This window comes from Perognathus longimembris, chromosome 10 (genome assembly GCF_023159225.1).
Source record: "Perognathus longimembris pacificus isolate PPM17 chromosome 10, ASM2315922v1, whole genome shotgun sequence".
In the NCBI taxonomy this organism is placed as follows: domain Eukaryota; kingdom Metazoa; phylum Chordata; class Mammalia; order Rodentia; family Heteromyidae; genus Perognathus; species Perognathus longimembris.
Genome location: NC_063170.1, coordinates 72,094,467 through 72,121,961, shown reverse-complemented (window position 1 = coordinate 72,121,961; position 27,495 = coordinate 72,094,467). Strand labels below are relative to the sequence as shown.

At 63.5% G+C, this 27,495-nt stretch overlaps 1 protein-coding gene across 3 annotated transcripts in view; it reads right to left on the bottom strand.

The window, feature by feature from the left end:
* Positions 1–27,495, bottom strand: part of Eefsec (eukaryotic elongation factor, selenocysteine-tRNA specific) — a 161,067-nt gene that overhangs the window by 31,950 nt on the left and 101,622 nt on the right. For all 3 annotated transcript variants that reach the window (XM_048356365.1, XM_048356363.1, XM_048356364.1), the window contains one exon: positions 3,264–3,917. In XM_048356365.1, the coding sequence (XP_048212322.1) occupies positions 3,264–3,917 (654 nt within the window). The remainder of the gene's footprint in view (positions 1–3,263; positions 3,918–27,495) is intronic.

Sequence of the window (27,495 nt, the reverse complement as noted above, 5' to 3'; positions counted from 1 at the left end):
GCTACGGCTGAGGCGCAAGCCAAGATCTCAGGGTCTAAGAAGCACAGGAAATGCCCGTCAAGCCTGCCGGGCCCTAGCGTTGCCCTCTGCCTGGGGCCTTTGGGGACAGATCGGACTGAGCCCCACCGTGGCCAAATGTCAAAGATGGCGGTCCTTGCGTCAAGACCACACAGCCTGCTTAGAGAGGCCCCACAGCGCGTGGCGGCCATGTCTGTGACCCGAGGACTCAGCAGGCCCACACAGGGAGACGGTAAGTTTGAAGACAGCCCCGGCCGCACACGAGACTCAGAAAACAACACAGAGTACCACAGGGCCGGATGGGCTCCAGAGCAGTGTTTCCAGCCAGTGCCGTCCACACTCCTCTGTGAACGTGGACCGAGAGGAGGGTGGGGGGCAGAGCCGAGCCCCGATGCGCAGCCCGGGCTCCCCAGCCTGTGGGGCCCGGCTGGCCCTGTGCTGAGATGGCTACCTGATCTATGCGGCACCCCCACCCCGCGTGTTGACTGCTCCGCTGGGGCAGGCGTGCCAGGGAGGCGGGTGGGGGCAGGAGCCCCCCAGCAGCACTCTGGTTGGCGCCATGAGGGGTCAGGGAGTGGCTCCGGCCGTGCGCTGCCCCCTCACACCGGTCTCTCCTTTACTGACAGCCTCACCGACACACATATAGTAAACCCAGGGAAGCAGTTGTGAACGGCCACCCTCCCACTCGCCCACACTTCTGCCCTCAACCTCCCCCTGCCCAGGGGCTCCAGCCCACCTTCCTGGGCTCCACTCTGGCATGTTCTGCTTCTAGAGGCTTCCCCACACCTAGGACAGAGCTGTGCCACTATCTCTCCCCTCTTGCTCCGGAGAGCAGTCGCTGGCTCTGCTGGGTGGCGGGCTGCGAGTTCTGGCGGGAAGGCTCGGCCCGCAGGCCACGCACCTGTGCGGTCCTGCCCTAGTCACTCAGACGCCTCCTCGCGGAGAGGGGCACACGGGAGACGGGAGACCGAGCACGGGGCCGGGGGGGGTCTTTAGGGGTAACGCAGTCAACGAGGGCCCCCGGGCCCCGTTCTCTGGCATCTCCTGGAAGAGCACCGACACGGCCAAGGCCGCGGCCCGCAGGCCGGTGTGGCCTCGTGGCCCCGGCTGGGCTTCCCAGCGCTGGCTGGGCGCAGGCCCCCCTCTCGGCAAGGAGGCCTCGGGAAGGCTCCTCACCGCCCTCCCGCCCTCCCGTTTGATTTAACGTGTTATCTTAAATACACCGAGTCCCAGACAGCAGAGGACCCATCGTTCCCCGAGCCAGCGTCTTATGCGGAGGCAGACTAATTCTATTAACGTCGGGGGAACTTCAAAAAGCTTGGGGGCTTCCGTGCCAGACGCAGGCGACCCCCAGAGTTAGTTTCAGTGTTACATAAACACCCGGCGAGGGCCAGGAGGCCGCGGGCTCCCGCGGGCTGGGGTTCTGTGGCCCCGTGGGCAGCGCGCGCCCGGTGCTCTGGTCATGTGTGGTGGGGCCCAGGTCACCGACCTACGTTACCAAAATACTGTTTTAAGCACGTGACTAAGGTGAGGAGGGGGTTTCCCGGCCCCGCGGGTCAGGAAGGAGCACGGGACTCCCGCAGCCGGCTCTTTCAGCTCGTGGCTCGTCAGGCGGTGCGGCAGGAGCTGGGTGGGTGTCTGTGTCCTCCTCTGCTCCGTGCCCCGCCCCGCGTGGCAGGAGAGGGCGGCACACGTGGCCCGCACGGTGGCCTCCGCCTGTTCCTAGCCCACGGCCACACGCGTGCATACCCGCTGTCGCCCTGCAGAGGGGGCACCGTGTGTCCCCGCACCCCGGGCAGAGCCTGGGCAGCAGAGTGGCGGCCTGCAGGCCTTGCCCTCAGCCCTGCGTTCCCTCCCCAGGCACGCGGGAGTGGGCACCCCGGGGCGCTCCGTCTTCAGAAAAGCCACGGGGGAGCACCGGCTCGTTGGCCACGTCCCACGATCCGCGCGCGGCCACGCCGGCCCTCTGCAGGCGGGAGGGCAAGGCTCCCCTGCTCAGCCAGGCAGTGACCGGCCGGGCTCGGGGCTCGGGGCAGCCTCGCCGGAGAGAAGCCGGGCCCCTGGAGGTGGGCACGGGGCACTCGGGGCTGTCCGGGAGGGAAGGCCAGGCCGGGGCCGCGGGAAGCTGAAGCCACAGGGAGCCCTCGGCTGAGCGCCAGGCAGCCGGGGCCCCACGGGGGAGGCCGTGCCACGGTGCGGGGCCAAGGCTCGGCAGCCGGCCCGGGCCCCAGGGCCTGGGGGAGCCGGGCACCTCAGCGCCGCACCAGCGGCTGGGGCTGAGGGCGCTGGGTCTCAAGGGCCCCAGAGGGCTACCCCACGGCCAGCGCGGGCCTCCGCGTCTGGGAAAAGCTGGTCCCAAGGGCTAGGGGAGTGGATGGGAGCCAGGCGAGGGGTTTGCGAGGCGGGGCTCCCCACTCGTGAAGGCCGGGCTGAGGAGACACCTGTGGGGCCCCCCCACAGCCCTCAGCAGTCTCAGGCAGGGGGGGGGCATGGCGGGATGAACGCCCCGGCAGACCCTGCAGACCAGGCTGGGGGAGGGGGGGCACAGAGGGCTGAAGGCCCCGGCAGACCCTGTGGACGGGGGGGGGGGGTGTCACGGCGGGCTGAAGGCCCTGGCAGACCCTGTGGACCAGGCCGGGGGGGGGGGGGGTGTCACGGCGGGCTGAAGGCCCCTGCAGACCCTGCGGAGGCTGCGGGTCTGCTCGCCATCTGGACCCTCTCAGGAGGCCACAGGGGGCAGCACTTTCCACCGGAGGCTGGGCGGGCCCGGGCTCCCACTCAGCGCACACAGACCGGTGATGGCCGGCGCCTCCAGGGGGCTCCCAGCGACATCCAGACAGCCAGCCTAGAGACGGCTGGACACCAGACCCCTGTCCGGTACACCAGCGTGCCCCAGGCAACAACGCACTTCCCGTCTCCTTCCCTCCTCTTGTTTCCCGGCACTGGGCTCCCACCCTGCAAGTGTGGCCCGGCCCGGGGCCACGGCGGGCCAGTGTGCTCCAGGGCACAGCGGATGGCACAGGCACGGGCGTGGCCCAGAGGGCTGGAGCCCAAGCGTGCTTAGCACTGGCTGGGAGAAGGGCTGTTTCTACCCGGGAAGCAAGCGCGGGTGGGTGGGGCTGGTGCGGGAGGGGCCTCCACCATCTGATCGGAAGCCCAGAGGCCCCTGGGGGCCCCCCCGCCCGGTGTGGGGTCCCGCCCCTCCCTGCGGGCACGGGAAGGCCTAGCGGAGCGGCCGAGCTCACCCGGTCCACCAGGCCCTGCTTGTGCTTCAGCTTGTAGACCCTCAGCGCCGGCAGGAAGCTCTCCGCGTAGTTCCTGTCCTCCAGCCCGTGGAGCAGGACGCCGTGGAAGGCCAGCCGGCAGGAATTAGAGTGGATGTCGGCGTCCAGCCGGGAGCCGATCACCAGGCACAGCCGCGGGCAGGTGACGGGCTTCTCAAACTCCACGAGCGCCCACTGCTGCCGCGGGTGCCGGCCCTCGGGGGCCGGGCCGGCTCCGTCAACCTGGCTGCTGGCGGCCGCCGCGGGGGCCACGTCCTTACACAGGTACTGCTCCTGGAAGAGGTATTCTTGGGAGAAGTCGAAGGAGTCCAGCGCGGGCTCCCGGTCGAAGTGGTCCGGGGCCGGGCTGAAGAAGAGGAGGCGGCCCATGACGGTCTCGTGGCCCACGGTGATGTGGAACTTGGCCTTGGTGTGCAGAGGCCCCCGGAAGTAGGGGATCTTCTCCACGGAGATGAGGGCGGCGTGCACCGTGGGCAGCGTGTCGGGGGCACACACGAGCCCCCGCTCCAGCAGCTTGGGGTCAAACTGCGTGACGCAGAGGCCGAGCCGGTCCCCCTGCATGGCCGCGGTGACGGGCGTGTGGAACATCTGCATGGACTTGACCTTCCTCACCACCTGCCCGGGAGAAGAGGAACAGCGCGTGAGACGAGCCGGCCGAGGTTCTCCCGGGCGCCCCCCCCCCCGGCAGAGGCGCTGAGAGACCCCGGGTGGCAACATCTGGGAAAGTCGGGGGTCCAGGACCGCGTGGGGATGAGACGAGCCGGCCGAGGTCCTCCCGGGCGCCCCCCCCCCCCCCGGCAGAGGCGCTGAGAGACCCCGGGTGGCAACATCTGGGAAAGTCGGGGGCCCAGGACCGCGGGGGAGCCGGGCCAGGCTTCTTCCTCAGGTCCCACGACAGCTCTGGGAGGAGGCAGCCGGCACCCCAGCTCCACCCCAGGCTCCATCTTCTGCTGCTCACCAGGTTCTAGTCCGGGGAGGGAGAACAAGCGGTTCCTCGGAGCTTCCTACCCACAAGCCCTAGATAGACGGTCCCTAAAGCAGCAACTCGGCGCACATACCCATCACGTGTCTGCACACGGACGACGTAACCTGACCGCGGCGTGTGGAGCAGCGCGGCAGCGGGGACCTGCCGGGCGGAGCCGCTCTCAAGCCGCCCCCGCCGAGACCTGAGCACGGAGGGAGGGCCGCCCACGCGTGAGGCTCGGAGCCCGGTAGCTCGCGGAGGCACAGGAAGGGCAAGACCTGGAAAGACACGGAGTCTGAAGCAGGCGGGGAGGGCTGACTTGGAGCGAGGTCGGGCCTGGGCGCCCTGCGGACCGCGTGGGGCCGCCTGGGTTCAGGCAGAGTAACCCGATCTTAGCTCTGCTTCTGAAAGGCCGCGCCGACTCGGCACCTCCAGCTCCGCTCCAGTCAGCTGGAGATCAGGAGCAGAGGGAACGTCCCCAGAAAGCGTGCGGGGGACGCATGTCCACCCGATCAGACTCCAGGCCGGGGTCAAGGGTGACCGTGTTCAGTCTCCGCTCCATGGGGCGGGGGGCGCCTGCGTGGAGAGGACAGGGAGCCTCCGCTCTCCCGGCCGCTCCCCGGTGCCCTCACGCGCACGGCAGTGTTTGTTTAGAGACCATTAACCACCTACCTACAGGGTCAGGGGCCGGGGAAAGTGAGAGCACAGGGTCAAAAGCCACGGCCAAGATCCATCAGAGAGAAACGTCAAACAGCTCCGAGCCCCTGGCCATCGGCACACGCCCGTTGCAGGCGTGTGATGGAGAAGGGATCACCAGCTGCCCACCACGCAGGCCCAGACTGAGATCCAACTCACGGCCCTTCCTGGGTGGGACCAGCCCCTCGCTCCACACCCAGGCCCCGTCTACCCCAGGGGCAGCTCCCAGCCCCTCCTGGGGAGAGCCTCTCCCTGCCTACCCCTCCCTTCCCTCCGCCGGGGCAGCTCCCAGGCCCTCCCTCTGCACCCCTGCCCTCTACCCCAAGAGTGCTCTCGGATCCATCTCCTCTACTTTGTGACTTAACCTGCTGGCCCCTCCGGAGAGTCGGGAGATCCTGTGGCCAAGTAAAACTCCCTGACCGCCCCAGACGGGCGCGGCCGTGCCCTGAGAGGGAGCGACCGGAGGCCCGTCCCTGCGGCCCCTCCGCCGCCGTGCTCCCCTGGGCTGCGCGGGGCACTCGGGAGGAGGGAGCACCGCGAGCGCACCCTCTCAGAACTCAGGCTGGTGCTGGCTAAGCAGTTTGGTCCTTTCGGATTCACAAAGAAGCTTCGCCATCGCCTGGTCCCTTATGCTTCATAAAACCCCTTCAAAGCGGGTGATGTTTTTGCATACAATTTTATGGATGAAGACACAGAGGCTTCGGACGTCTCCAAGGTCACAAACAAAACAGATGGGAAGTGGGGGCTCTAACCGCTGGAGCTGCATGGCAGCCCCGAGTTCCATCCCCCTCCCGACAGCCGAGCAGAAACCACGCTCGGGTGCCAGAGCCTGGCGCACGCCCCCCTGCCCCCACCACCCCGCCCCCCTGCCCCCTGCCCCCACCCCGCCCCCCCACCCCGCCCAGTGTGAGGAGCACTTGGCGTGAGCCCCGGGCAGCCGCCGGGGGGCTCCCCGTCTCCCTCTGTGACTTCCCCACGAGTGCCCCGGGTGACGAGAGCCTTCGTGGGTGAGGACGGGGACGCGCGGCAGGGCTGGGGGGCCAGGCCCACCCACAGCCCGCCGTGCGATCCACGGGCGTCGTCCGGGCCCGCTTCCCCGCGGGAGCCGCGGCACGGCACGGCCAGGTGCGGCCTCCAGGAAAGGGGCGGCCAGCCTCCTCCCCGGCCTCCGGGGCCCAGCCTCGCCCTCAGCCTCCCACGGGCACTCGGAGCACGCTGGACAGCGTGGCGCTGCCGCCTGGTGTCCGTTGACGTGCTTTCAGAGGCAGAGGCTGGCGGTGGAGCCCCCGTGTCGCTCCTCTGTGGGGCCCCGGGGGCCCTCACCGCAGGACCCGTTCGGAAGGCAAAGCCAAGAGGACTGGGTGCCAGCCGGGCACCGGTGGCTCACGCCCGCAATCCTTCCTACTCAGGAGGCCGAGGTCTGAGGACCACAGGCCAAAGCCAGCCTGGGTGGGAAGGTCCACGAGACTCTTCAAGAAAACCGGAAGCGGCGCCGTGGCCCGAGTGGTAGAGCGCTAGCCTTGAGCTGAAGAGCTCAGGGACCCGGCCCAGGCCCAGAGTTCAGGCCCCCGACCAACACCCCCCCTCCAATACAAAGGATGACTTGGTGCCGGCAAGGGAGTCGTGTAGACACGAGTCCACACGATCTTCACAACTGCCCTCCGGGTGGCTGACCACAACCTCACGGACCAGAAAGTGGGGGCCCACAGAGGCCCACCATCTGCCACCCCATCCTGGCCATGCTCGCTTCATGCACAGGCTTTTCACCATACCACACTGTAGAGCACAATTCAGCATACTGAACCACGCACACACAGCAGGCTCCGGCAGTGCCCCTGCCAGGCGGAGAGTGCACGCCCGGTGTGGCCACTGCCTGCCACAGAGGAACGGCAGCACTCTCCCCCACCACCTACGAGATCCACAGACGCGCGGGGGAGTGGGCCCGGCTCTGTGCTGATCCTCTCCTCAGTGTGCAGAGTCTGTGTAGCGGGCCCTGGCGGTAATGAGATTGGACCTCTATTACCGATTTTCATTCCATTAATGGCCTGGAAACTCCTGGCTGTGCCAAAGACCTGGGCTGGGACCTTGCAACTTCATCATTACTTAATAAAATGTAAATCGGAGAGGAGAAAGAGACACACAAGGTTTGACACTAATAAGCTTACAGTGGGATCAGTTACTTCAATTCAAAGAGGTTCGGACTGGAGGGGGAAAATGAAATAAGCTCTTAAAGATCAGTCTAGGTTTGGCTCCATCAGACCTAACCAATTTTGTTTAATAAGGTTTCAATTTGGCTGCTCTTATCCCTCCCTCTTCAAGCTAGGCTGTGTACAGATAAGACATTTTCGGCTGCCTAATGCATTTAATCCTATCTCGCACATAAAAGTCAAGCCCAGGACTCTGTGTGGATAGTAGAGGGGGTCGGGGAAAGCCAGACCCCAGCGCCCAGCACCCAAACACCAAAACACAGCCAACTAAAGCCTCTGGGACCTACTCCTACCTGCCTCTATTAGCAAGACTGGAGGTAGGCGGATTCCAATGACTGGACAGTTCCTGTGTTCCTGCCACCTGGAATACCTAGACGTCAAGCCCAAGTCCCATTCTTTCCCATTCTCCAGGGACAGCTACCAGCACAGATTCTCTGTTGCTTCACCCATGTGTCCCTCCACAGTGCACATGTTAAGTGTGTGAAATGGCACGTACATGTGAGTGCAGTGACATACCTGTTAGTGCATATACTATACGTGTGCATGTGCAACAGCACATACTAGTGTGTGCAATGGCCAATGTGTTAGTACATATAACATCACATGCTAGTGTACACAATGGCACACCTGCTGGTGTATACACACAGAGTCCCTGGGTTTGACTTTTACGTGTGAGATACAAATTAAACGCATTAGGAAGCATCCGTGTTTGTGTGTACAGTAGCAATACATGCTAGTGTGTACAATAGCAACATGCTAGTGTACACAACGGCACAGACATGCTCAGTGCATGACACAGCACACGTTAGTGTACAACAATGTTTAATGTGTTAATGCATGTGACAGTGTCATGCTCCTAATTCTGTGATGTTCCTCCCTCTGCATAGAGACACATGTATATGACGTGTGAGTGGCACACAGGATAACGTGTGTAACGCGTGTGCGTGTGTGTGGTCCTTTCCGGGAGGGAGGACCACAGGTAATTACTATCTGGTTCTTGCTGTGGTGTAGTATGTCTTTGTATTAAAGCGCCGTCACTCGCCCCTCATCAGCAGACGTGGTGGGGGCTGCCAATTTACGCTCCCATAAACAAAGCCCCGGTGAGCGGTGCCGTTGCCAGCACACGCCGTGCGTGGCCTCCTGGTGTGGTTCTGGGTCAGGGGTGGTCGCGTGAGATCTGAGGCTCCCCGGCAGTGGACACGGATGCTCACAGCCACCGTGGGTGCAGGGCGAGGCCGTGTCTGCATGCCGCGTGGGGGTCCGGGCTGGCGGACGAGGAGAGGGGCCGAGGGATCGACTCACCGGAGCCCGAGGCTGCCAGGGTGTCACTCTCAATTCCTGGGGCAGAAAGGGCACGTGCCTGGCCCACCTCAGGCTCGGCATCCAGCCGATGCCCCCCTGAGCTCCTGGAGATGAAGGGGCCAGGTGGAGGTGGTCTGCCTGGCAAGCGCGTTCCTGGCCCTGCTCCCCTCTGCTTTGCCTCCCTGTCCCAGCCAATCCAGAGACAGGAGCCGTGCTGCTGGGAGCGCGGGCGAACGCAGGCCAACGCCGTGCCCGGGCCTCCACCACCGGACACCATCGCGCAGCCAGGGGGCCAACGCCGAGGCCCTGTCCTCCACCACCAGACACCATCGCGCAGCCAGGGGGCCAACGCCGAGGCCCGGGCCTCCACCACCAGACACCATCGCCCAGCCAGGGGGCCAACGCCGAGGCCCTGTCCTCCACCACCAGACACCATCGCCCAGCCAGGGGGCCAACGCCGAGGCCCTGTCCTCCACCACCGGACACCATCGCCCAGCCAGGGGGCCAACGCGGAGGCCCTGTCCTCCACCACCAGACACCATCGCCCAGCCAGGGGGCCAACGCCGAGGCCCTGTCCTCCACCACCAGACACCATCGCGCAGCCAGGGGGCCAACGCCGTGCCCGGGCCTCCACCACCAGACACCATCGCCCAGCCAGGGGGCCAACGCCGAGGCCCGGGCCTCCACCACCAGACACCATCACGCAGCCAGGGGGCCAACGCCGAGGCCCGGGCCTCCACCACCGGACACCATCGCCCAGCCAGGGGGCCAACGCCGAGGCCCGGGCCTCCACCCACCACCAGACACCATCGCGCAGCCAGGGGGCCAACGCCGAGGCCCTGTCCTCCACCACCGGACACCATCGCCCAGCCAGGGGGCCAACGCCGAGGCCCGGGCCTCCACCCACCACCAGACACCATCGCGCAGCCAGGGGGCCAACGCCGAGGCCCTGTCCTCCACCACCAGACACCATCGCCCAGCCAGGGGGCCAACGCCGAGGCCCTGTCCTCCACCACCGGACACCATCGCCCAGCCAGGGGGCCAACGCCGAGGCCCGGGCCTCCACCACCGGACACCATCGCGCAGCCAGGGGCCAACGCCGAGGCCCTGGCCTCCACCACCAGACACCATCGCCCAGCCAGGGGGCCAACGCCGAGGCCCTGTCCTCCACCACCGGACACCATTACGCAGCCAGGGGCCAACGCCGAGGCCCGGGCCTCCACCCACCACCAGACACCATCGCCAGCCAGGGGGCCAACGCCGTGCCCTGGCCTCCACCACCAGACACCATCGCCCAGCCAGGGGGCCAACGCCGAGGCCCTGGCCTCCACCACCGGACACCATTGCGCAGCCAGGGGCCAACGCCGAGGCCCTGTCCTCCACCACCAGACACCATCGCCCAGCCAGGGGGCCAACGCCGAGGCCCGGGCCTCCACCACCGGACACCATCGCGCAGCCAGGGGCCAACGCCGAGGCCCTGTCCTCCACCACCGGACACCATCGCCCAGCCAGGGGGCCAACGCCGAGGCCCGGGCCTCCACCACCGGACACCATCGCGCAGCCAGGGGCCAACGCCGAGGCCCTGGCCTCCACCACCAGACACCATCGCCCAGCCAGGGGGCCAACGCCGAGGCCCTGTCCTCCACCACCGGACACCATTACGCAGCCAGGGGCCAACGCCGAGGCCCGGGCCTCCACCCACCACCAGACACCATCGCCAGCCAGGGGGCCAACGCCGTGCCCTGGCCTCCACCACCAGACACCATCGCCCAGCCAGGGGGCCAACGCCGAGGCCCTGGCCTCCACCACCGGACACCATTGCGCAGCCAGGGGCCAACGCCGAGGCCCTGTCCTCCACCACCAGACACCATCGCCCAGCCAGGGGGCCAACGCCGAGGCCCTGGCCTCCACCACCGGACACCATTGCCCAGCCAGGGGGCCAACGCCGAGGCCCTGGCCTCCACCACCGGACACCATTGCGCAGCCAGGGGCCAACGCCGAGGCCCTGGCCTCCACCACCAGACACCATCGCCCAGCCAGGGGGCCAACGCCGAGGCCCTGGCCTCCACCACCGGACACCATTGCGCAGCCAGGGGCCAACGCCGAGGCCCTGGCCTCCACCACCAGACACCATCGCCCAGCCAGGGGGCCAACGCCGAGGCCCTGGCCTCCACCACCAGACACCATCGCCCAGCCAGGGGGCCAACGCCGAGGCCCGGGCCTCCACCACCGGACACCATCGCCCAGCCAGGGGGCCAACGCCGAGGCCCTGGCCTCCACCACCGGACACCATCGCGCAGCCAGGGGGCCAACGCCGTGCCCGGGCCTCCACCACCAGACACCATCGCCCAGCCAGGGGGCCAACGCCGAGGCCCGGGCCTCCACCACCGGACACCATTGCGCAGCCAGGGGCCAACGCCGAGGCCCTGGCCTCCACCACCAGACACCATCGCCCAGCCAGGGGGCCAACGCCGAGGCCCTGGCCTCCACCACCGGACACCATTGCGCAGCCAGGGGCCAACGCCGAGGCCCTGTCCTCCACCACCAGACACCATCGCCCAGCCAGGGGGCCAACGCCGAGGCCCTGGCCTCCACCACCAGACACCATCGCCCAGCCAGGGGGCCAACGCCGAGGCCCTGGCCTCCACCACCAGACACCATTGCGCAGCCAAGGGATGGCAGGACTGGGATTTGAACCCAGGCCACAGTCACAACAGTCAGGCTCTGAACGAGGCAGAGGGATGCAGCTGGTCCCACATCTCTGCCCCAAGCTGGTCACTGCCCCACACTGGACTCTGGTCTCTGCCCCACGCTGGTCACTGCCCCATGATGGTCTCTGCCCCATGCTGGACTCTGGTCTCTGGTCACTGCCCCACGCTGGCCTCCGGTCTCTGCCCCACGCTGGCCTCCGATCACTGCCCCACGCTGGCCTCTGGTCTCTTCCCCACGCTGGTTACTGCCCCACACTGGCCTCTGGTCTCTGCCCCTTGCTGGCCTCCGGTCACTGCCCCACGCTGGTTACTGCCCCACGCTGGCCTCTGGTCTCTGCCCCATGCTGGCCTCTGGTCACTGCCCCATGCTGGCCTCTGGTCACTGCCCCACGCTGGCCTCTGGTCACTACCCCTCGCTGGCCTCCGGTCACTGCCCCACGCTGGTCACTGCCCCACGCTGGCCTCTGGTCTCTGCCCCACACTGGCCTCTGGTCTCTGCCCCACGCTGGCCTCTGGTCACTGCCCCACGCTGGCCTCTGGTGACTGCCCCACGCTGGCCTCTGGTCACTGCCCCACGCTGGTCACTGCCCCACGCTGGTCACTGCCCCACGCTGGCCTCTGGTCTCTGCCCCACGCTGGTCTCTGGTCTCCGCCCCACGCTGGTCTCTGGTATCCGCCCCACGCTGGCCTCTGGTCTCCACCCCACGCTGGTTTCTGCCCCACACTGGACTCTGGTCTCTGCCCCATGCTGGTCCCTCATCACTGCCCCACGCTGGCCTCTGGCCACTGCCCAGTGAGGGCCACTGGTCACAAGGGGAACCTTGGCTGGGGAAAGGTGAGGTAAAGGAGGGCGAAAGGACAAGGTTGGTGCCAGAGCCGGCGTAAGCAGGGTCTCACCACAGCCGACTTCCACACTGCACTGCTGGTGTGGATGTAACCAGCTCACGGCTGGACAGGCGGGTGAGGCAATGCACACGAGTCCACTCACGTCCCTCCTCGTGAACCTCATAGTATTTGGTCACAGCTCCATGGGCCACGCCTGGGCCCCACATGGTACTGCAGCCTCCAGGAAGCGGGGTCCCCCAGAGCGGGCCACGGGCAGCGGGGTCCCCCAGAATGGGCCACGGGCAGCGGGGTCCCCCAGCAAGGGCCGCAGGGTCCACCCGGGTGGGCCACGGGCAGCGGGGTCCCCCAGCAAGGGCCGCAGGGTCCACCCGGGTGGTCCACGGGCAGCGGGGTCCCCCAGAATGGGCCACGGGCAGCGGGGTCCCCCAGAATGGGCCATGGGCAGTGGGGTCCCCCAGCAAGGGCCGCAGGGTCCACCCGGGTGGTCCACGGGCAGCGGGGTCCCCCAGCAAGGGCCGCAGGATCCACCCGGGTGGGCCACGGGCAGCCAGCGTCAGCACCTGGTCACCTCCGGGAGGGAAGGTTGCCAGAGGCTTTCTGGAGCAGGGGCACAGGGGAGGCCGGCGGCGGGGCGGCGGCTGCCTGCACAGGCAGCAGAGCTCTAACCAGGGCTGCGGGACACCATCAGGGCCAGCCACCCGGGACTGCGCTGGACAGACAATGGGGCGCGAGCCTGTAGAGGCAGCAAGGTGGACGGGGCTGCTTGCTGAGGGGGCCCTCCCACACCCGAGACCCTCCGCCTCCCTCCCGACAGCACACAGTGAGCCGAGCCCGCCGGAAGCCACCGGACCGCTCCGGAGGGCGACGGTCTCCCCGCTCTCCAGTGTTCTCCCCGGAGGCTGGCTTCGCACACAGTCCCCGCGCAGCCGATGCGGTGCGACCCCGGCTAAGCCGGTGCCCACCACGGCTACCGCAGAAAGTGTGCTAGCCTAGCGGGCACGTGTGGGACGACACCGAGAGTGAAATGACGCCCACGGCGTCGCAACCAAGATGCTCTGGCAAAGACACGCGCTTAAGCTGGGCACGGATGCCCCTGCCTGCAGTCCTAGCTCCTCAGGAGGCTGAGCGCGGAGGACCGCAGTTTGAGGCCGGCGCAGGCAGGGGAGCATGTGGGACTCAGCTACAGTCAACCACAATGAGGGAATGCTCAAAGGGGAGCCGTGGCCCCAGAGGCGGAGCACTAGCTTTTAGAGAAACAGAAACGAAGGAAGGAAGGAGAAAAAAGAAAGGAAGAAAAGGAGGGAAGGTAGGAAGAAAAGAAAAGGCTCAGGGACAGCACTAAGCCCCGAGTTCAAGCCACAGGACTGGTACGCACGCGTGCGCACCCACACGCACACATACGTGTGCACACACCCAGAGAACTACCATTGGGGCTGGGCTGGGGCTCACTGATAAGGCATTTGCCTAAAATATGCAGTGATTAAAACTTGATTCCTAGCCTGTCTCCCCAAAACACATCCAACCAAACACTCATTCGCGTTTCACTTGTGGCAATGGGGAGAGGAGCCCTGCACCCTTATTTGGGTTGGGGTGAGGGTGGCACTGGGGGATGAGGAGCGTGCTGCGGCCGGCACCGCGGCTGCCGCCAGTGAGGACCGGATGCCCCCGGCGGAGGCGGTGCAGCGGTGCGGCCGCCGGCCAGGACGGCAGGACGGCGGGGCGGCCTCGTCCAGAGGCGTGCGAGGAGACCCCGGAGCAGAGGTTCGGCCCGCAGGCCCGCGGGGCGGTGGAGTGCCCGCACAGCACAGCGGGGGGACATTCTCCTCCCCTGCGCCTCCGCAGAAATCCCCGTCCTACCAGCAGAGAGAAAGGCACCCAGGGGCCTGGCCGGTGGCCTTCGTGGAGCAGGGGGGGCCCCCTCCCCTCGAGAGGGCTCTGGAAGCTTACGGGCGTGAGCTCGGTGCAGTCGTTTGGGGTAGGGCGATGTGAGTCATGCTATATCGAAAATAAAAATCGGTCCATGAATATACATAATCCCCAGGTAATGCTTGCAGCCCTAGACGGTAATGGAGCCGCCTGGCTGGCTGAGGCATGAATATTTACCGTCCCCAGGCTTTGCGGCTCTCGATCTGGGTTCAATTTCGCAAATTAAAATGAGAGCTGTATGGATGGAGAGATTACAGGAGAGCCTCCGAAGGCCACTCTCCCAGCAAGGAGCAGCGGGGTGGCGGGCTCCGGCTCCAGCTGCTGACCCGGCCTGGCGGGGAGGGGAGCTGAGCATGGGAGGAGGAGGGCCGGGAGGCGGGAACAGCAGGAATAGCAGCGGAACTCACCAGAGAGGTGCAGCAGGCCGAGAGCCTTGAGCAGCCCCAAGGTTTCCTTGCCTGATGATGCAGTTTTCAAACGACCAAGAGGGCAGAGACACTGTCCATGGAGACTGGGATAGGGTGCGGCCTGTGCCCGTGGGCTCCGGGCTGGGGTGCCGTCCGTGCCCGTGGGCTCCGGGCTGGGGTGCTGTCAGGTCTGTGCCCGTGGGCTCCGGGCTGGGGTGCCATCCGTGCCCGTGGGCTCCGGGCTGGGGTGCTGTCAGGTCTGTGCCCGTGGGCTCTGGGCTGGGGTGCCGTCCGTGCCCGTGGGCTCCGGGCTGGGGTGCTGTCAGGTCTGTGCCCGTGGGCTCCGGGCTGGGGTGCCGTCCGTGCCCGTGGGCTCCGGGCTGGGGTGCTGTCAGGTCCGTGCCCGTGGGCTCCGGGCTGGGGTGCTGTCAGGTCTGTGCCCGTGGGCTCCGGGCTGGGGTGCTGTCCGTGCCCGTGGGCTCCGGGCTGGGGTGCCGTCCGTGCCCGTGGGCTCTGGGCTGGGGTGCTGTCCGTGCCCGTGGGCTCCGGGCTGGGGTGCTGTCAGGTCTGTGCCCGTGGGCTCCGGGCTGGGGTGCCGTCCGTGCCCGTGGGCTCTGGGCTGGGGTGCTGTCCGTGCCCGTGGGCTCCGGGCTGGGGTGCTGTCCGTGCCCGTGGGCTCCGGGCTGGGGTGCTGTCCGTGCCCGTGGGCTCCGGGCTGGGGTGCCGTCCGTGCCCGTGGGCTCTGGGCTGGGGTGCTGTCCGTGCCCGTGGGCTCCGGGCTGGGGTGCTGTCAGGTCCGTGCCCGTGGGCTCCGGGCTGGGGTGCTGTCAGGTCTGTGCCCGTGGGCTCTGGGCTGGGGTGCCGTCCGTGCCCGTGGGCTCCGGGCTGGGGTGCTGTCAGGTCCGTGCCCGTGGGCTCCGGGCTGGGGTGCTGTCAGGTCCGTGCCCGTGGGCTCCGGGCTGGGGTGCTGTCAGGTCTGTGCCCGTGGTCCGTGGCCTCAACCTCCGTGTCCACAGGCAGGGATAAACACAGCCATCCCCTCTGGAGGGAAGGACGTGGCAGGCCATCTCTGCAGCCCTCTGCCAGCCGCGTCTGCACACCTGGCGCGTGCTGCCGGGCCGCACCTCCCGGGAGACCAGGGTACGGTGTGACCTCACAGGAAGGAGCAGGTGGCTCGACGTCATGGGCGCCCGGGTGAGACTGATGGGCGGGAAGGGAGTCACAGCGGGTGGGAGCCGGCCGGCGGGCAGGACCTAGCAAGATGCCCAGGCCAAGGCCAAGGAAGGCCTAGAGCGTCTGCTCAGATGCCACAGGGAGGGGGACAAAAGGTGGCTGCCCGTGTGCTGTCCTGACAGGAGAGTGGAGAGGAAAGCCTCGCGCAGGGCAGGGACGGCAGGACAGAAGTCCCCACCACGGGACCCGGCTCCGGAAGACTGCAGGCCGGAGACAGAGAGCGGCCCGATCTGCGGCAGCTGACCACACCTGGGTCCCGGTGGACAAGAATTTCACTCACGCTCACTCGCCGGGGATGCCTGCCACTTGTGAGCAACCGTGTCTCCTGGCATGGCAAAAGCCTCCAAAACGCCCTCGGCCCCGCGCGTGCGTGTGTCCACACAGACCTCGGCCCTGCGCATGTACATCCACACGTCCACACAGGCCTCGGCCCCACATGTGTGTTGTCCACACGTCCACACAGACCTCGGCCCCGCATGCGTGTGTCCACACAGACCTCGGCCCCACATGTGTGCGTCCACACAGACCTCGGCCCCGCATGCGTGTGTCCACACAGACCTCGGCCCCACATGCGTGCGTCCACACAGGCCTCGGCCCCACATGTGTGTTGTCCACACGTCCACACAGACCTCGGCCCCGCATGCGTGTGTCCACACAGGCCTCGGCCCCGCACATGTGTGTGTCCACACAGACCTCGGCCCCGCATGTGTGTTGTCCACATGTCCACGCAGGCCTCGGCCCCGCGCGTGTTGTCCACATGTCCACACAGACCTCGGCCCCGCATGTGTGTTGTCCACATGTCCACGCAGGCCTCGGCCCCGCGCGTGTACATCCACACGTCCACACAGACCTCGGCCCCGCATGTGTGTTGTCCACACGTCCACACAGACCTCGGCCCTGCGCGTGTACATCCACACGTCCACGCAGGCCTCGGCTGGCCAGCTCAGGGCCACGGTGCCGCCGTCTCCTCACGCTGTCGGGCAGCCCCAGCATGTGGAGTCCGCGGTTCGGCCGCACGGTGCCCAAGGCACTAAGGGGATCAGAGGTGCCCGGCCCGACCCCATGGCGGCCTCAGACACCAACAGCTTGCCCACCGCACACAGCCGGGGCTCGGCCATGCAAGGACGGGAGCCTAAGGGAGCACCCTGCTCTCCCGGCAGAGAACCTGGAGGAGGCAGGCGGGAGGGAGGGAGGTGCTGGCCCAGGAGCAGAGGAGGCCCAGGGAGGTGGCACCCCGGGTGTCAGCCTCGTGAGACACTGGCCAGGGAAGTGCTGGAGGGCGAGGTCCCAGAGGCCATGCTGAGAGCGGGAGCTGCTCCACCAGGAAGCCGGGAGACTCCACGCCAGGGCCGGCAACAGGCCACGCGAGGGGGTGGGAGCGTGGCCTGGAGGCAGAACGCGCCTCGCAGGCACGAAGCCCTGGGTTCGATTCCCCAGCACCACATACACAGAAAAAGCCCGAAGAGGTGCTGTGGCTCAAGTGGTAGAGTGCTAGCCTTGAGCAAAAAGAAGCCAGGGACAGTGCCCAGGCCCCGAGTTCAAGCCCCAGGACTGGCAAAAAACAAACAAACCAACAAAAAAGGCCAGTGTGACCCCAGCAGAGCCCAAGTGGAGGCCACAATGAAGCGGGAAGGCGAAGGGAGGAGAAGGTGCGATGGTGGGCCAAGGGCTGCTCCCTGCCTGCCCGGGGCTCGCGGCGGCCCCGGCGGATGTGGAGGGGAAAGGGACTGGGCCTGGGTGCAGGGGAACGTGGGCCCTGGGGCACGGCTGTCCCACGGGGCCACCGCTGGGCCTCGTTCCCGCCTGGCCCGCGCTCGCCCGAGAGGCCTGGGACAAAGGGTGACCGGCTGCCCGGAACCCCGGCCCCCGCCTGCGGAGCAGCTTCTATTCTCCTTTCTGCTTCTTTAAGGCCCCAGATGTGTTCTTGCACATCAAAAGGGAACAACTTATAAAGTTAAACTAAATCAAGGGCTTTTGTTCTGAGGCATCGTTGCTGAACTAATTATTCCTGTATGTTGTTTAATGAAATAGTGGTGCCATATATTAAACCAGTTAACAGGATGAGCACATGAGTTACAAGGAAGGTCGGGGCCGGGATTATAAATTTAACTTTTTCTTAAGAAGAGATGAAACAAACCACTCAGCTCCCCGCTGTCGTATATCACGGGAGGCGAATGATGGCTCTGCTCGGCACGGAGGGCGGGCGGGCCGCGGTGCGGGAGGCGGGCGGCACCAGCATCGGGCCCCCGCGGGTTGGCTCAGCGCCCTGGCCCTCCGCACCGAGCCGGCGAGCCGCGCCAGGCTCCTCGGCCTCCCGGGTCCTCTCCCCCGGTCCTGCAGACGCACGTGACAGCCGGACCGGCCGCTCAGAGACACGACGCCCCGGCATCCTTCCGGGGGCCACAGCCCCTGGCGCACGAGGGGGGGAGCGCAGGCGTCACCCCCCGGACTCCACCACAGGCCCCGGGAGGCCCCGCGCAGGAAGCCGTGTGCCTGCCAAGCAGTCGGGCTGCACGCGTGTGCAAGGCGCAAGTCGGCCCGCCGGGGACACAAGACATACCCAATCTCCGTGCCTTCAGGGGGAGGAACTGAAGGAAGCTTTGACCTTTGAGGTGACAGTAGACTAAGTTCTCGAGAAGCATGTATTTCTATTAGGACTGGACAAAGAAATACCAGACTGTAAATAAATCCCAAACCCAACAACACACCTCCACGTAAACCACAGAGAGGACCAAATGATGATTCCAGAGCTGCCCCGGGGAGCCTGCGCCACAGCGCCACGCGTGGTCAGCGCCGCCCAGCACCTCGGAGCCACCAGCCGGAGAGAGGACAGAGCCGAAGGCTGAGCGGCGCAGGGGCAGCGGCGGGCAGGTGTCGGACTCCGGGGTGTACAGAGGTATGGGGCAACCTCACGTCTAACTTGGGCTGGGAGGAGCGGGGCCAGCCCGCAGGGCGGTCCTGTGGTAGGACCTGGGAGAGCAGGTCTCTGGTGCAGAGCCTCCAGGGTGCCTGGGCAGGGCCTGGGAGGCGTCAGGACTGGCCAGCACTTAAACTTTTTTTTCATTGGTTGGTCGTGGGGCTTGAACTCAGGACCTGGGCACTGTCTCTGAGCTTTTTCACTCAAGGCTAGAGCTCTACCACTTGAGCCATCGCTCCACTTCCAGCTTTTTGCTGGTTGACTGGGTATCGCCTCGTGGACTTTCCTGTCCTGGGCTGGCTTTCAACTGTGACCCTCAGATCTCAGCCTCCTGAGTAGTTGGAATTACAGGCGTGAGCCACTGGCACTCGGCTCAACTTGGTATTTTTAATTTTTTTGTGTGTGCTCAAGGCCAGCCCTCTAGCACTTGAGCCACAGCACCACTTCTGGCCTTTTCTATTTATGTGGTGCTGAGGAATCGAACCCAGGGCTTTGTGCATGCTAGACAAGCTCTCTACCACTAAGCCATATTTTCAGCCCCACTTGGTTTTTTTTTTGTTGTTTTTTTTTTGCCAGTCCTGGGCCTTGGACTCAGGGCCTGAGCACTGTCCCTGGCTTCTTCCCGCTCAAGGCTAGCACTCTGCCACTTGAGCCACAGCGCCGCTTCTGGCCATTTTCTGTATATGTGGTGCTGGGGAATCGAACCTAGGGCCTCGTGTATCCGAGCCAGGCACTCTTGCCACTAGGCTATATCCCCAGCCCCCCACTTGGTATTTTTTAGACCGACTTTTTCAAACCAAATTCAAGTGAAAGTAGAACCACAGGTCTCAAAACGGGATTTCTCACATCTTGCCTCATGCCAGCGAGGGAACAATGCTCTTCCACGCCAAGTATGATCCCATTAGATGGTGCCCCGGGGAGACTGGCAGCGAGTGTCAGGTCTCCAAAGCAGACACTAACCACCAAGGCCCGAGAGGGCTGCATGCAGTCTCCTTCTCAGACAAGCTGGCTCGAGTGGCAGGGCTTTGTGTCCCCCCCCCCAAGCAGCCTGCGGCCCCCACATGGCCTGTTCACCATCACCTGATGCGCCACGGACCTCAGAGCGCCCTCTTCTCCCGAGGGAGGGGTGGCGGGCAGCACCAACTCCCCTGGGGAAGGTGCGCTGTAGCCTGGTTGTGACAACCAGAGGCAGCCTTTCCTAAGAGCTGGCAGGAACAGGGAGAGTGAACTTTTATCAGATTCAGGATGGGCCAGCACTTGGCGAGGGGGTCCTCACAGCAGCGCGGGGGCAGGGGAGGAAGCTGCAGACACGGGGGCTGAGACCTCCAGTGCAGGACCGACACACAGCCGAGGACGGGACAGCCCAGAGATGTCAGTGCTCACGCCAGGCCTGCCAGGCCTGCCCTTCCCCTCCCGCCCACCATCCTCCTCGAGAGCCCTTCCAGCACAGGGCAACCTGCCCAGGAAAACCATCAAGGATTCGGCTAAATGCTGAGATGAGAAGAGCAAGGAAGCGAGGGAGAAAGCCATATTCTGACCCGTGGGACGGTGCCTGCTATAACCAGGGGGATCCTGGTACTGTGCCTGCTACAACCGCTCTGAGCCTGGTGCCACACCATCGACAACCACGCTGACCCCAGTACTGTGCCTGCTACAACCATGCTGACCCCAGTACTGTGCCTGCTACAAGGGCTCTGAGCCTGGTGCCACACCATCGACGACCACGCTGACCCCAGTACTGTGCCTGCTACAAGGGCTCTGAGCCTGGTGCCACACCATCGACGACCACGCTGACCCCAGTACTGTGCCTGCTACAGGGCTCTGAGCCTGGTGCCGCACCATCGACAACCATGCTGACCCCAGTACTGTGCCTGCTACAACCATGCTGACCCCAGTACCGTGCCTGCTACAACCACGCTGACCCCAGTACCGTGCCTGCTACAAGGGCTCTGAGCCTGGTGCCACACCATCGACAACCACGCTGACCCCAGTACTGTGCCTGCTACAACCATGCTGACCCCAGTACCGTGCCTGCTACAAGCGCTCTGACCCCGGTTCCGCGCCTGCCGCAGTGCTGACCCTGGTACCATAGTGCTACAAGCAGGTCAGGATGCATGCCTGCTCATCTCTCGACTGCTTCTCACCAGCTGGAACATTCCATTGCTCAAAAACCAGAGTCACCTCTGTTGTCCCAGGTGAAGGCCGAGCCTTCTGAGTGCTGCCGGGAGCCCACACGGCACCAAGGCACCCCACGCCCATGCGGCCTGGAGGCCTGGGGCAGAGGACCCTCGGCCCCCCGCGAGCGCACGTGGGCAGAGGTCCCGAGAGAAGAGAGCCGAGCCCCTGTCCCGGCGGGAGGACGCACCTCTTCAAAGCCCAAGGCACCCCACAGGAAGATGGTGCTGGGAGTTCCACGGCGTCCGACAGGGCTGCCGTGCGCGTGGCTGCCGTGCGCGTGGCTGCCGTGCGCGTGGCTGCCGTGTGCGTGGCTGCCGTGCGCGTGGCTGCCGTGTGCGTGGCTGCCGTGCGCGTGGCTGCCGTGCGCGTGGCTGCCGTGTGCGTGGCTGCCGTGTGCGTGGCTGTCAGCGCTGCCGTGTGCGTGGCTGCCGTGTGCGTGGCTGTCAGCGCTGCCGTGTGCGTGGCTGCCGTGTGCGTGGCTGCCGTGCGCGTGGCTGTCAGGGCTGCCGTGCGCGTGGCTGTCAGCGCTGCCGTGTGCGTGGCTGCCGTGCGCGTGGCTGTCAGGGCTGCCGTGTGCGTGGCTGTCAGGGCTGCCGTGTGCGTGGCTGTCAGGGCTGCCGTGTGCGTGGCTGTCAGCGCTGCCGTGTGCGTGGCTGCCGTGTGCGTGGCTGCCGTGTGCGTGGCTGCCGTGTGCGTGGCTGCCGTGCGCGTGGCTGCCGTGCGCGTGGCTGCCGTGTGCGTGGCTGTCAGCGCTGCCGTGCGCGTGGCTGCCGTGTGTGTGCCAGGTCCCGGGCGAGGCCTGAATGGGGTAGGAGGTAATGCTAACTACGACGTGGAGCAAGGGCCCCTGTCTGGGGAGGGCGCAGGACACTGGGAGTGAGTGTGAATTGCCACAGAGGTGCACAGACGTGGCCTGCACACTGGCCACAGGCTAGCTTCTACCTCATGTGGCTGCTGAGCGCACGTGGCCACCACGCAACCTCAGAACGGCTCCACAAAGGCAGGGGTGGCCACCGGGGAGGCTGCGGGCCAGGGAGCCAGCGCCGCCCTGCAGGGCGGCGGAGGGCACTGACCGCACCGACGGGGCCGCCACGGGCAGTGGGGAGGGCAGAGGCCCCGGGGTCGCACGCCCGTGGCTGGTTCTCCCTCCACGCCCTCAGCACCTGGCTGCCCACGCCCGGCCTGTGGAGTCCTCCGGCCTGCACTGAGGCAGCAGGCCCAGCACGGGACGGCCACGGCGTGCAGGCCCGCAGTCTGGGAGCCGCAGACGCCACAGAAGCTTCCCAAGGAGGGAGGGGGGCGGGGTAGGGCAGGACCCTCATGGCCGATGCTGTCATCACACACCCATCGCCTTCTCACCACAGCTCTGCTCTGAATCCAAGGCTTATTTAGGTTTCTTTTTTTCTTATGGGGGCGACAAGCCATGGTCTGTTGTCTTTTCCCCAACAGGTTTTGTGCCTTGCTGTCTAGGGCTGCCGTGAACTGTCACCCGCCTGCCTCTGCCTTCTTGGTAGCCACCATTATAGGTGCACTCAGCATGCCTGGTCCTGTCTGCTCGTTTGCTTTCATTCCATGCTGTGTGTCGTACGCTGCCTGGCTGATGAGGCTCTTCCTGCACACAGAGGCCCCGCACCACCGTGCCAGTGCAGGCCCCGCACCGGCAGCTCGGGCCACTGTCTGTGGCCTCTTGGTGCCGGCCATCCGGCCGAGCTCCATGGCCGGTTTGTGAGTCACAGTCAAGATGTCAAAGCAATTTTCTCTTGTGTTTAAGTGAGAAAGAAAGGAACAAAAAGGAGCAAAATACAACACAAAAGAAGTCGGGGGCTGGGAGTGTGGCCTAGTGGTAGAGCGCTTGCCTAGCTTGCATGAAGCCCTGGTTCGATTCCCCAGCACCACATACAGAGAAAAAAGCCAGAGGTGGCGCTGTGGCTCAAGTGGCAGAGTGCTAGCCTTGAGCAAAAAGAAGCCAGGGACGGTGCTCAGGCCCTGAATCCAAGGCCCAGGACTGGAAAAAAAATGTCAGGGGCTCAAATGGACCCTGCAAAGCCTTCTAGTTGTTTTTCCATCTGTGTCCACGGTGCAAGTGTAAGCACCCGCCCTGCTGTGGACAGGGGAAGGCTAGGAAGTGAGGCTCTGTTGTATACACCCAAACAGAGCAGAAGATCACTAGGAGCCAAAGACTGTGCACGAGTGCGCATGTGTACACACACACACACGCACGCACACACGCACGCACGAGTCTGGAGAAGTCAGAGTACAGGATGAGGGCTGTCGGCCCGGGGCTGCGCTGTGGGCGCAGAGCCCGGTTCGCATCCCGGCTGCCTCCGCTGGCCGAGTGCAGGTGGACTCAGAGCTGCTCAGCGATGCCTCTGTTAGCGGCGCGCAGGAGAAGAACGCGTGCTGACTCTGCCTCCCCCCAGCTCTAATTAAACGCACAGCTCTGGAGACTCCTGGCCTTGCAGAGGACCGTGCGGGGGCTGCGGGAGTGCCCTCAGCAGTCTCCCACAACACTGAGGCCAAAGGGCGCCAGGTGACACGGCCCCAGCTTTCTCCCCGAGAAGCACAGACATGCCTTGGTTCCTGACCAAGTCCTCACAGGGCAAGGTGTGGGGCTGGGAAAGTTGCTCCTCTAGCTGCCCTCCATTTCCTTCTCTGAGTGTGTCTGTGTCCAATGGGCCAGCAGATGTCAGGGCCAGGAAACCGTGGTGTGTGCTGGGGACCCTAGAATGCACCCTAGCACGCCAAGCCAGCCCAGGCAGAGGGGGCCAGGCAGGGGTGAGGCTGGGAGGTGCCCGCACCCTTCCCGGATGCCTGCCTGCAGACAGAAGCACCAGAAGGGCGGCTCCCTGTCCCAGGCCCGCCCCCTCCCCTCAGGGGTCCTTCCACGTGAGTGTCTCATCTTCACAGCACAATCAGAAGGACTAGCCAGGTGCCGGTGGCTCCTGTCTGTAAGCATGGCTACCCAGGTTCAAGGCCAGCCCGGGCAGGAAAGTTCACGCAGGTCTGGGCCTCGCAGGTGGGACCTCACAGGGTGCAGCTGATCCTTCCCCAGACAACCCAGGCACACGCAGGTGACAAACCCCATGCTCACCCAGACACGGAGCGGGCGGGCTGCGGCCAGAGTTCACTGCCCCGTGAGGAACCAGGCGGTGGGCGCGGGCCTGCTCCGCGGGAGCACCGGGCGGGACCCTGGGCCGGGGCCTCCAGCCCACGACGGCTCACCTGCCCACATTTGCCCCTGGCAATAGAGACAGGACAGACCGTGCCTCAAGACCCTGGGCCAGGAGCCCAGCGGCAGCCAGTGGGCCTGCGGGAAGCAGGCCTGGCCTCGGGGGCTTCTGGTGCCAGGTGAGGCAGGGCCGCAGGGAGGGAGCCCGGGGCCCCAGCCGCTCCGCCCCCTCCCCAGGCCCTCCACATTCAGCACTGGGTTTCCGCCCCGGGACACAGGGGCTCTGAACCGAGTGTCATTTTTCTCCAGGTCTCTGGCTCCATCTGCTGTCTCTGGGTGTCACGCGGAGCTACGCTGGCAGCCGTGTGCGGGGAGCGAGCCTGGGCGGGCAGGGGCGGGCAGGGGCCCGCAGCCAGGCTCCAGGGCCGGGCCGGGAGGAGGGCGCTGGCCTGCTCCCGGCCCAGAACACTGTTGGCTTGACCCTCGAGCCCCCTGCAGTCTGGGTCTAATTAAGCACCAAAACGAACCCGGTTACCGGTCGTCCTGCTGGCCCTGACTCGACGTGTCACCCAGGTGACCTGGGGTCCGTCTGCGGTGGGAGGAGCCTTGGGTAGGGGCTGTGTGGCCCGGCGCAGCCCTGGTCACTGAAGCCACCTCCCAGCCTCCGAGAACACGAACCACCCACGCAAGCACCGCCCTGAGAGCTGCGTGAGACGGGGTCCGGCCGCGAGGGACGCAGCGAGGGACACGGAGCCTGGCCTCACCGACGCGTTTCCAGCCCATCCAGTCGTCCTGCAGAAGCTGAAAGGGCCTTAGGCTCTTTAAAAGGTACTATGATCTGTAAATAAGAATCACATCTAAAACCAAGAGATTCAGAAAGGTTTACAGAAAAAAGGATTACTACCAAAAAGAAAACTGCATTGCCAGACTGAAGTCTAACCAACCTGAGTTCTAGGCAGCCCGAGGGGGTCCCTCGCACCGGGAAGAGCTTACTGAGCACACGTGGCCCGGGGCACACGCACGCACGCCCGCTGGCAGGCGGGCGCCTTCCGCCCCGGCGAGTCTTCCTCGGAACCGGACCACCACGTTCCCCGCGGCACGGCACAGCAGACACGGAGGAGGAGAACAGCCCAACAAGGCGGAAGGGAAGATTCACTCCTTCACGCGAGTCGAAGGCCGACTCACAAAAAGCTGTAGGTTTGGAAGTCGTCCTCTGCAGAAGAGGGCCCTGGAGCAGCCGGCGTGGCCACACGGAAGGTTCTAGATGGCCACTGGAACAGCACTGCTGGCCCTGGGCAGGAAGCCAGACCAGAGAGCATTGCCAACGGGAGAGAGACCAAAGAAAACCATAGTGAAATTGGTAAGACACATACAAAGGGGAGTTCTTTAAAACAGTGAGGAAAAAGTAAGTGCAATCAGAAATAAAAATAGGAAATTATTAAAAATGAAAAAAAGTTACTTTGCCAAACTCACTGCAAACCAGTTTGAAAATGTGACTCAGCAGATCAATTCTAGGAAAATGTTACCAAAATTGTCCCTAGGAAAGACTAAATTAAAAAGACGAATGAAGAAAAAGTGTACGTTATCAGTGTGCTACTCTCCGCAGAGCACTGGTGCAGGTCAAAGCCCCGCCGTCTTCTGAGGGAGAGGAACCTTCCTTAGCGGCTTACACACAACGATGGAGAAGCTGCCCAGTTCTTTCTGGAAAGCTTCCTGGATCTATATAAAACCTGACACGACAAAGAGTGCACTGCACATTTCAGTTACAAATCTCAATGTAAAAATCTTAGCCAGAGCATAAATATAGTTCGGTAGAACATTAAAAGAGTAATAGAACTAAGGAGGATACGCTCTGGAACAAACTACCAAAAACCTACTAATGTAATTCAGCAGATTAACAGATCAAAGGATAGAATCTGAGCATAAATAAAATGAACAAAAAATAAAGGACAAAAAACATAAATCACTCCTGAAGCTACCATAAAGGCTTCTAGCAAAATTCAACAGCAACTCCTGACCAAAAAAAGAATGGATATGAGAAAAAGAAGAGACCCAAAGCTGGTATTTTGCTTAATGATGAAACAGTTATGTTCTCCTTAAAAATATAAACAATAAAATGCCTGTCATTTCCTATTGTTCCTTAACTAAGCAATGCAGTAAGACAAGAGAAAGAAATTGGATATCTACATATTTAAAGAGAAAATGCAAATCACTGTTGGCAAATGATCTAATTATATATCTAGCAAACCAATGGAAGACCAATAGAAATAGCAATGAAATCTGTTTTGGTAAGGGGGTAAATTATAGAATTAGTATTTTGAAATCAATTTACATGAAGGCAAATTAAGAGATTTCATTTATAATAGCAATCAAGAAGATGAAATTCCTAGGTAAATATTGAAAGAATGTGAAGGATCAATTCGAAGAAAACAGAACTAATTCAGTGAAGACAAATAAAATGCCTCAGACAGAAAAGCTAGATATTACAAAAAAGTAAACTTTTTGAATTGATCTATGTTCAAGTCAATGACTATTATAACATCAAATATGATGTGAAAGTTTATCTGAAAACCACATGAAGTAACAGCTACAGGAACCTTAAGGGAAAGAACAGGAGAAAAGGGACAGAGTGGGGGGTGGGCAGGGAGAGGCAGGGACTAGATAACCTATAGTAACAGAAGAAAAAAAAAACATCAACAGAATGCCAAAAACTCTCAGAGATGCATTTAAGTAGCTCATCACAAAAGTGATACTCCAATGGAGGGCAGAAGGAAGAGCACCAACACCTGGTGCAGGAACAGGAAGAGAGCCAGGCTCTCACCCTCCTCTGGAAGGCCTCACGCAAAAGGATGAAAAACAAGGAAAATGCCACAGAAAAGTACAGAGGATTCAGAACCATGTGGGCCACTTTAAGCAAGCAAGAAAACCCAGAGGTCCTAGGACAGAGACTAAATAACACAGAAAACTCTAAATGAAGCCAGGTGTTGGCGGCTCGTGCCTGTGATCCCAGCGAGGCAGGAGGCTGAGATCTGAGGATCGTGGTTCAAAGCCAGCCTGGGCAGGAAAGCTCATGAGACTCTTATCTCCATTTCACCACCAGAAAACTGGAAGTAAAGCTGTGGTTCAAGTGGTAGAGCACTGGCCTTAAGCAAAGAGCTCAGAGACAGCATCCAGGTCCTGAGTTCAAGCCCCAGGACTGGCACAAACAAACAACAACAAAAAACAGGAACAAACTCTAAATACAAAAATGCAAACCCAGCCAAAAGATCACTAAAAGAAAGGCTTATTTACAACAGATGGGACTTGAGGCTAACCTCCTCATTTTACAGTTTAGTCAATGAGAAGTAACTCCCTATAAAAATGGGTGAGATTGATCAACAAGCAGTTTATACATGAGGAAGCACCAAGGACCAGTACACAGTATGTAAGGGTAACTTCATTAATAAACTGAAGAAACGCAAACAGGGGTGCAAAGAAAGACCGCCTCGTCTCATCTGCCGCGTCAGGTCAGGTAAATTAAAGTGACTAATAATTGGGGAGGAGAGAGGGGCGGAGCAATGCCTCAACACTGTAGGCGTTGGACCTGATGCTGCCTTGCCGTCTGGAAACGAGGTGGTCCTTACTGAGGCCACACGTG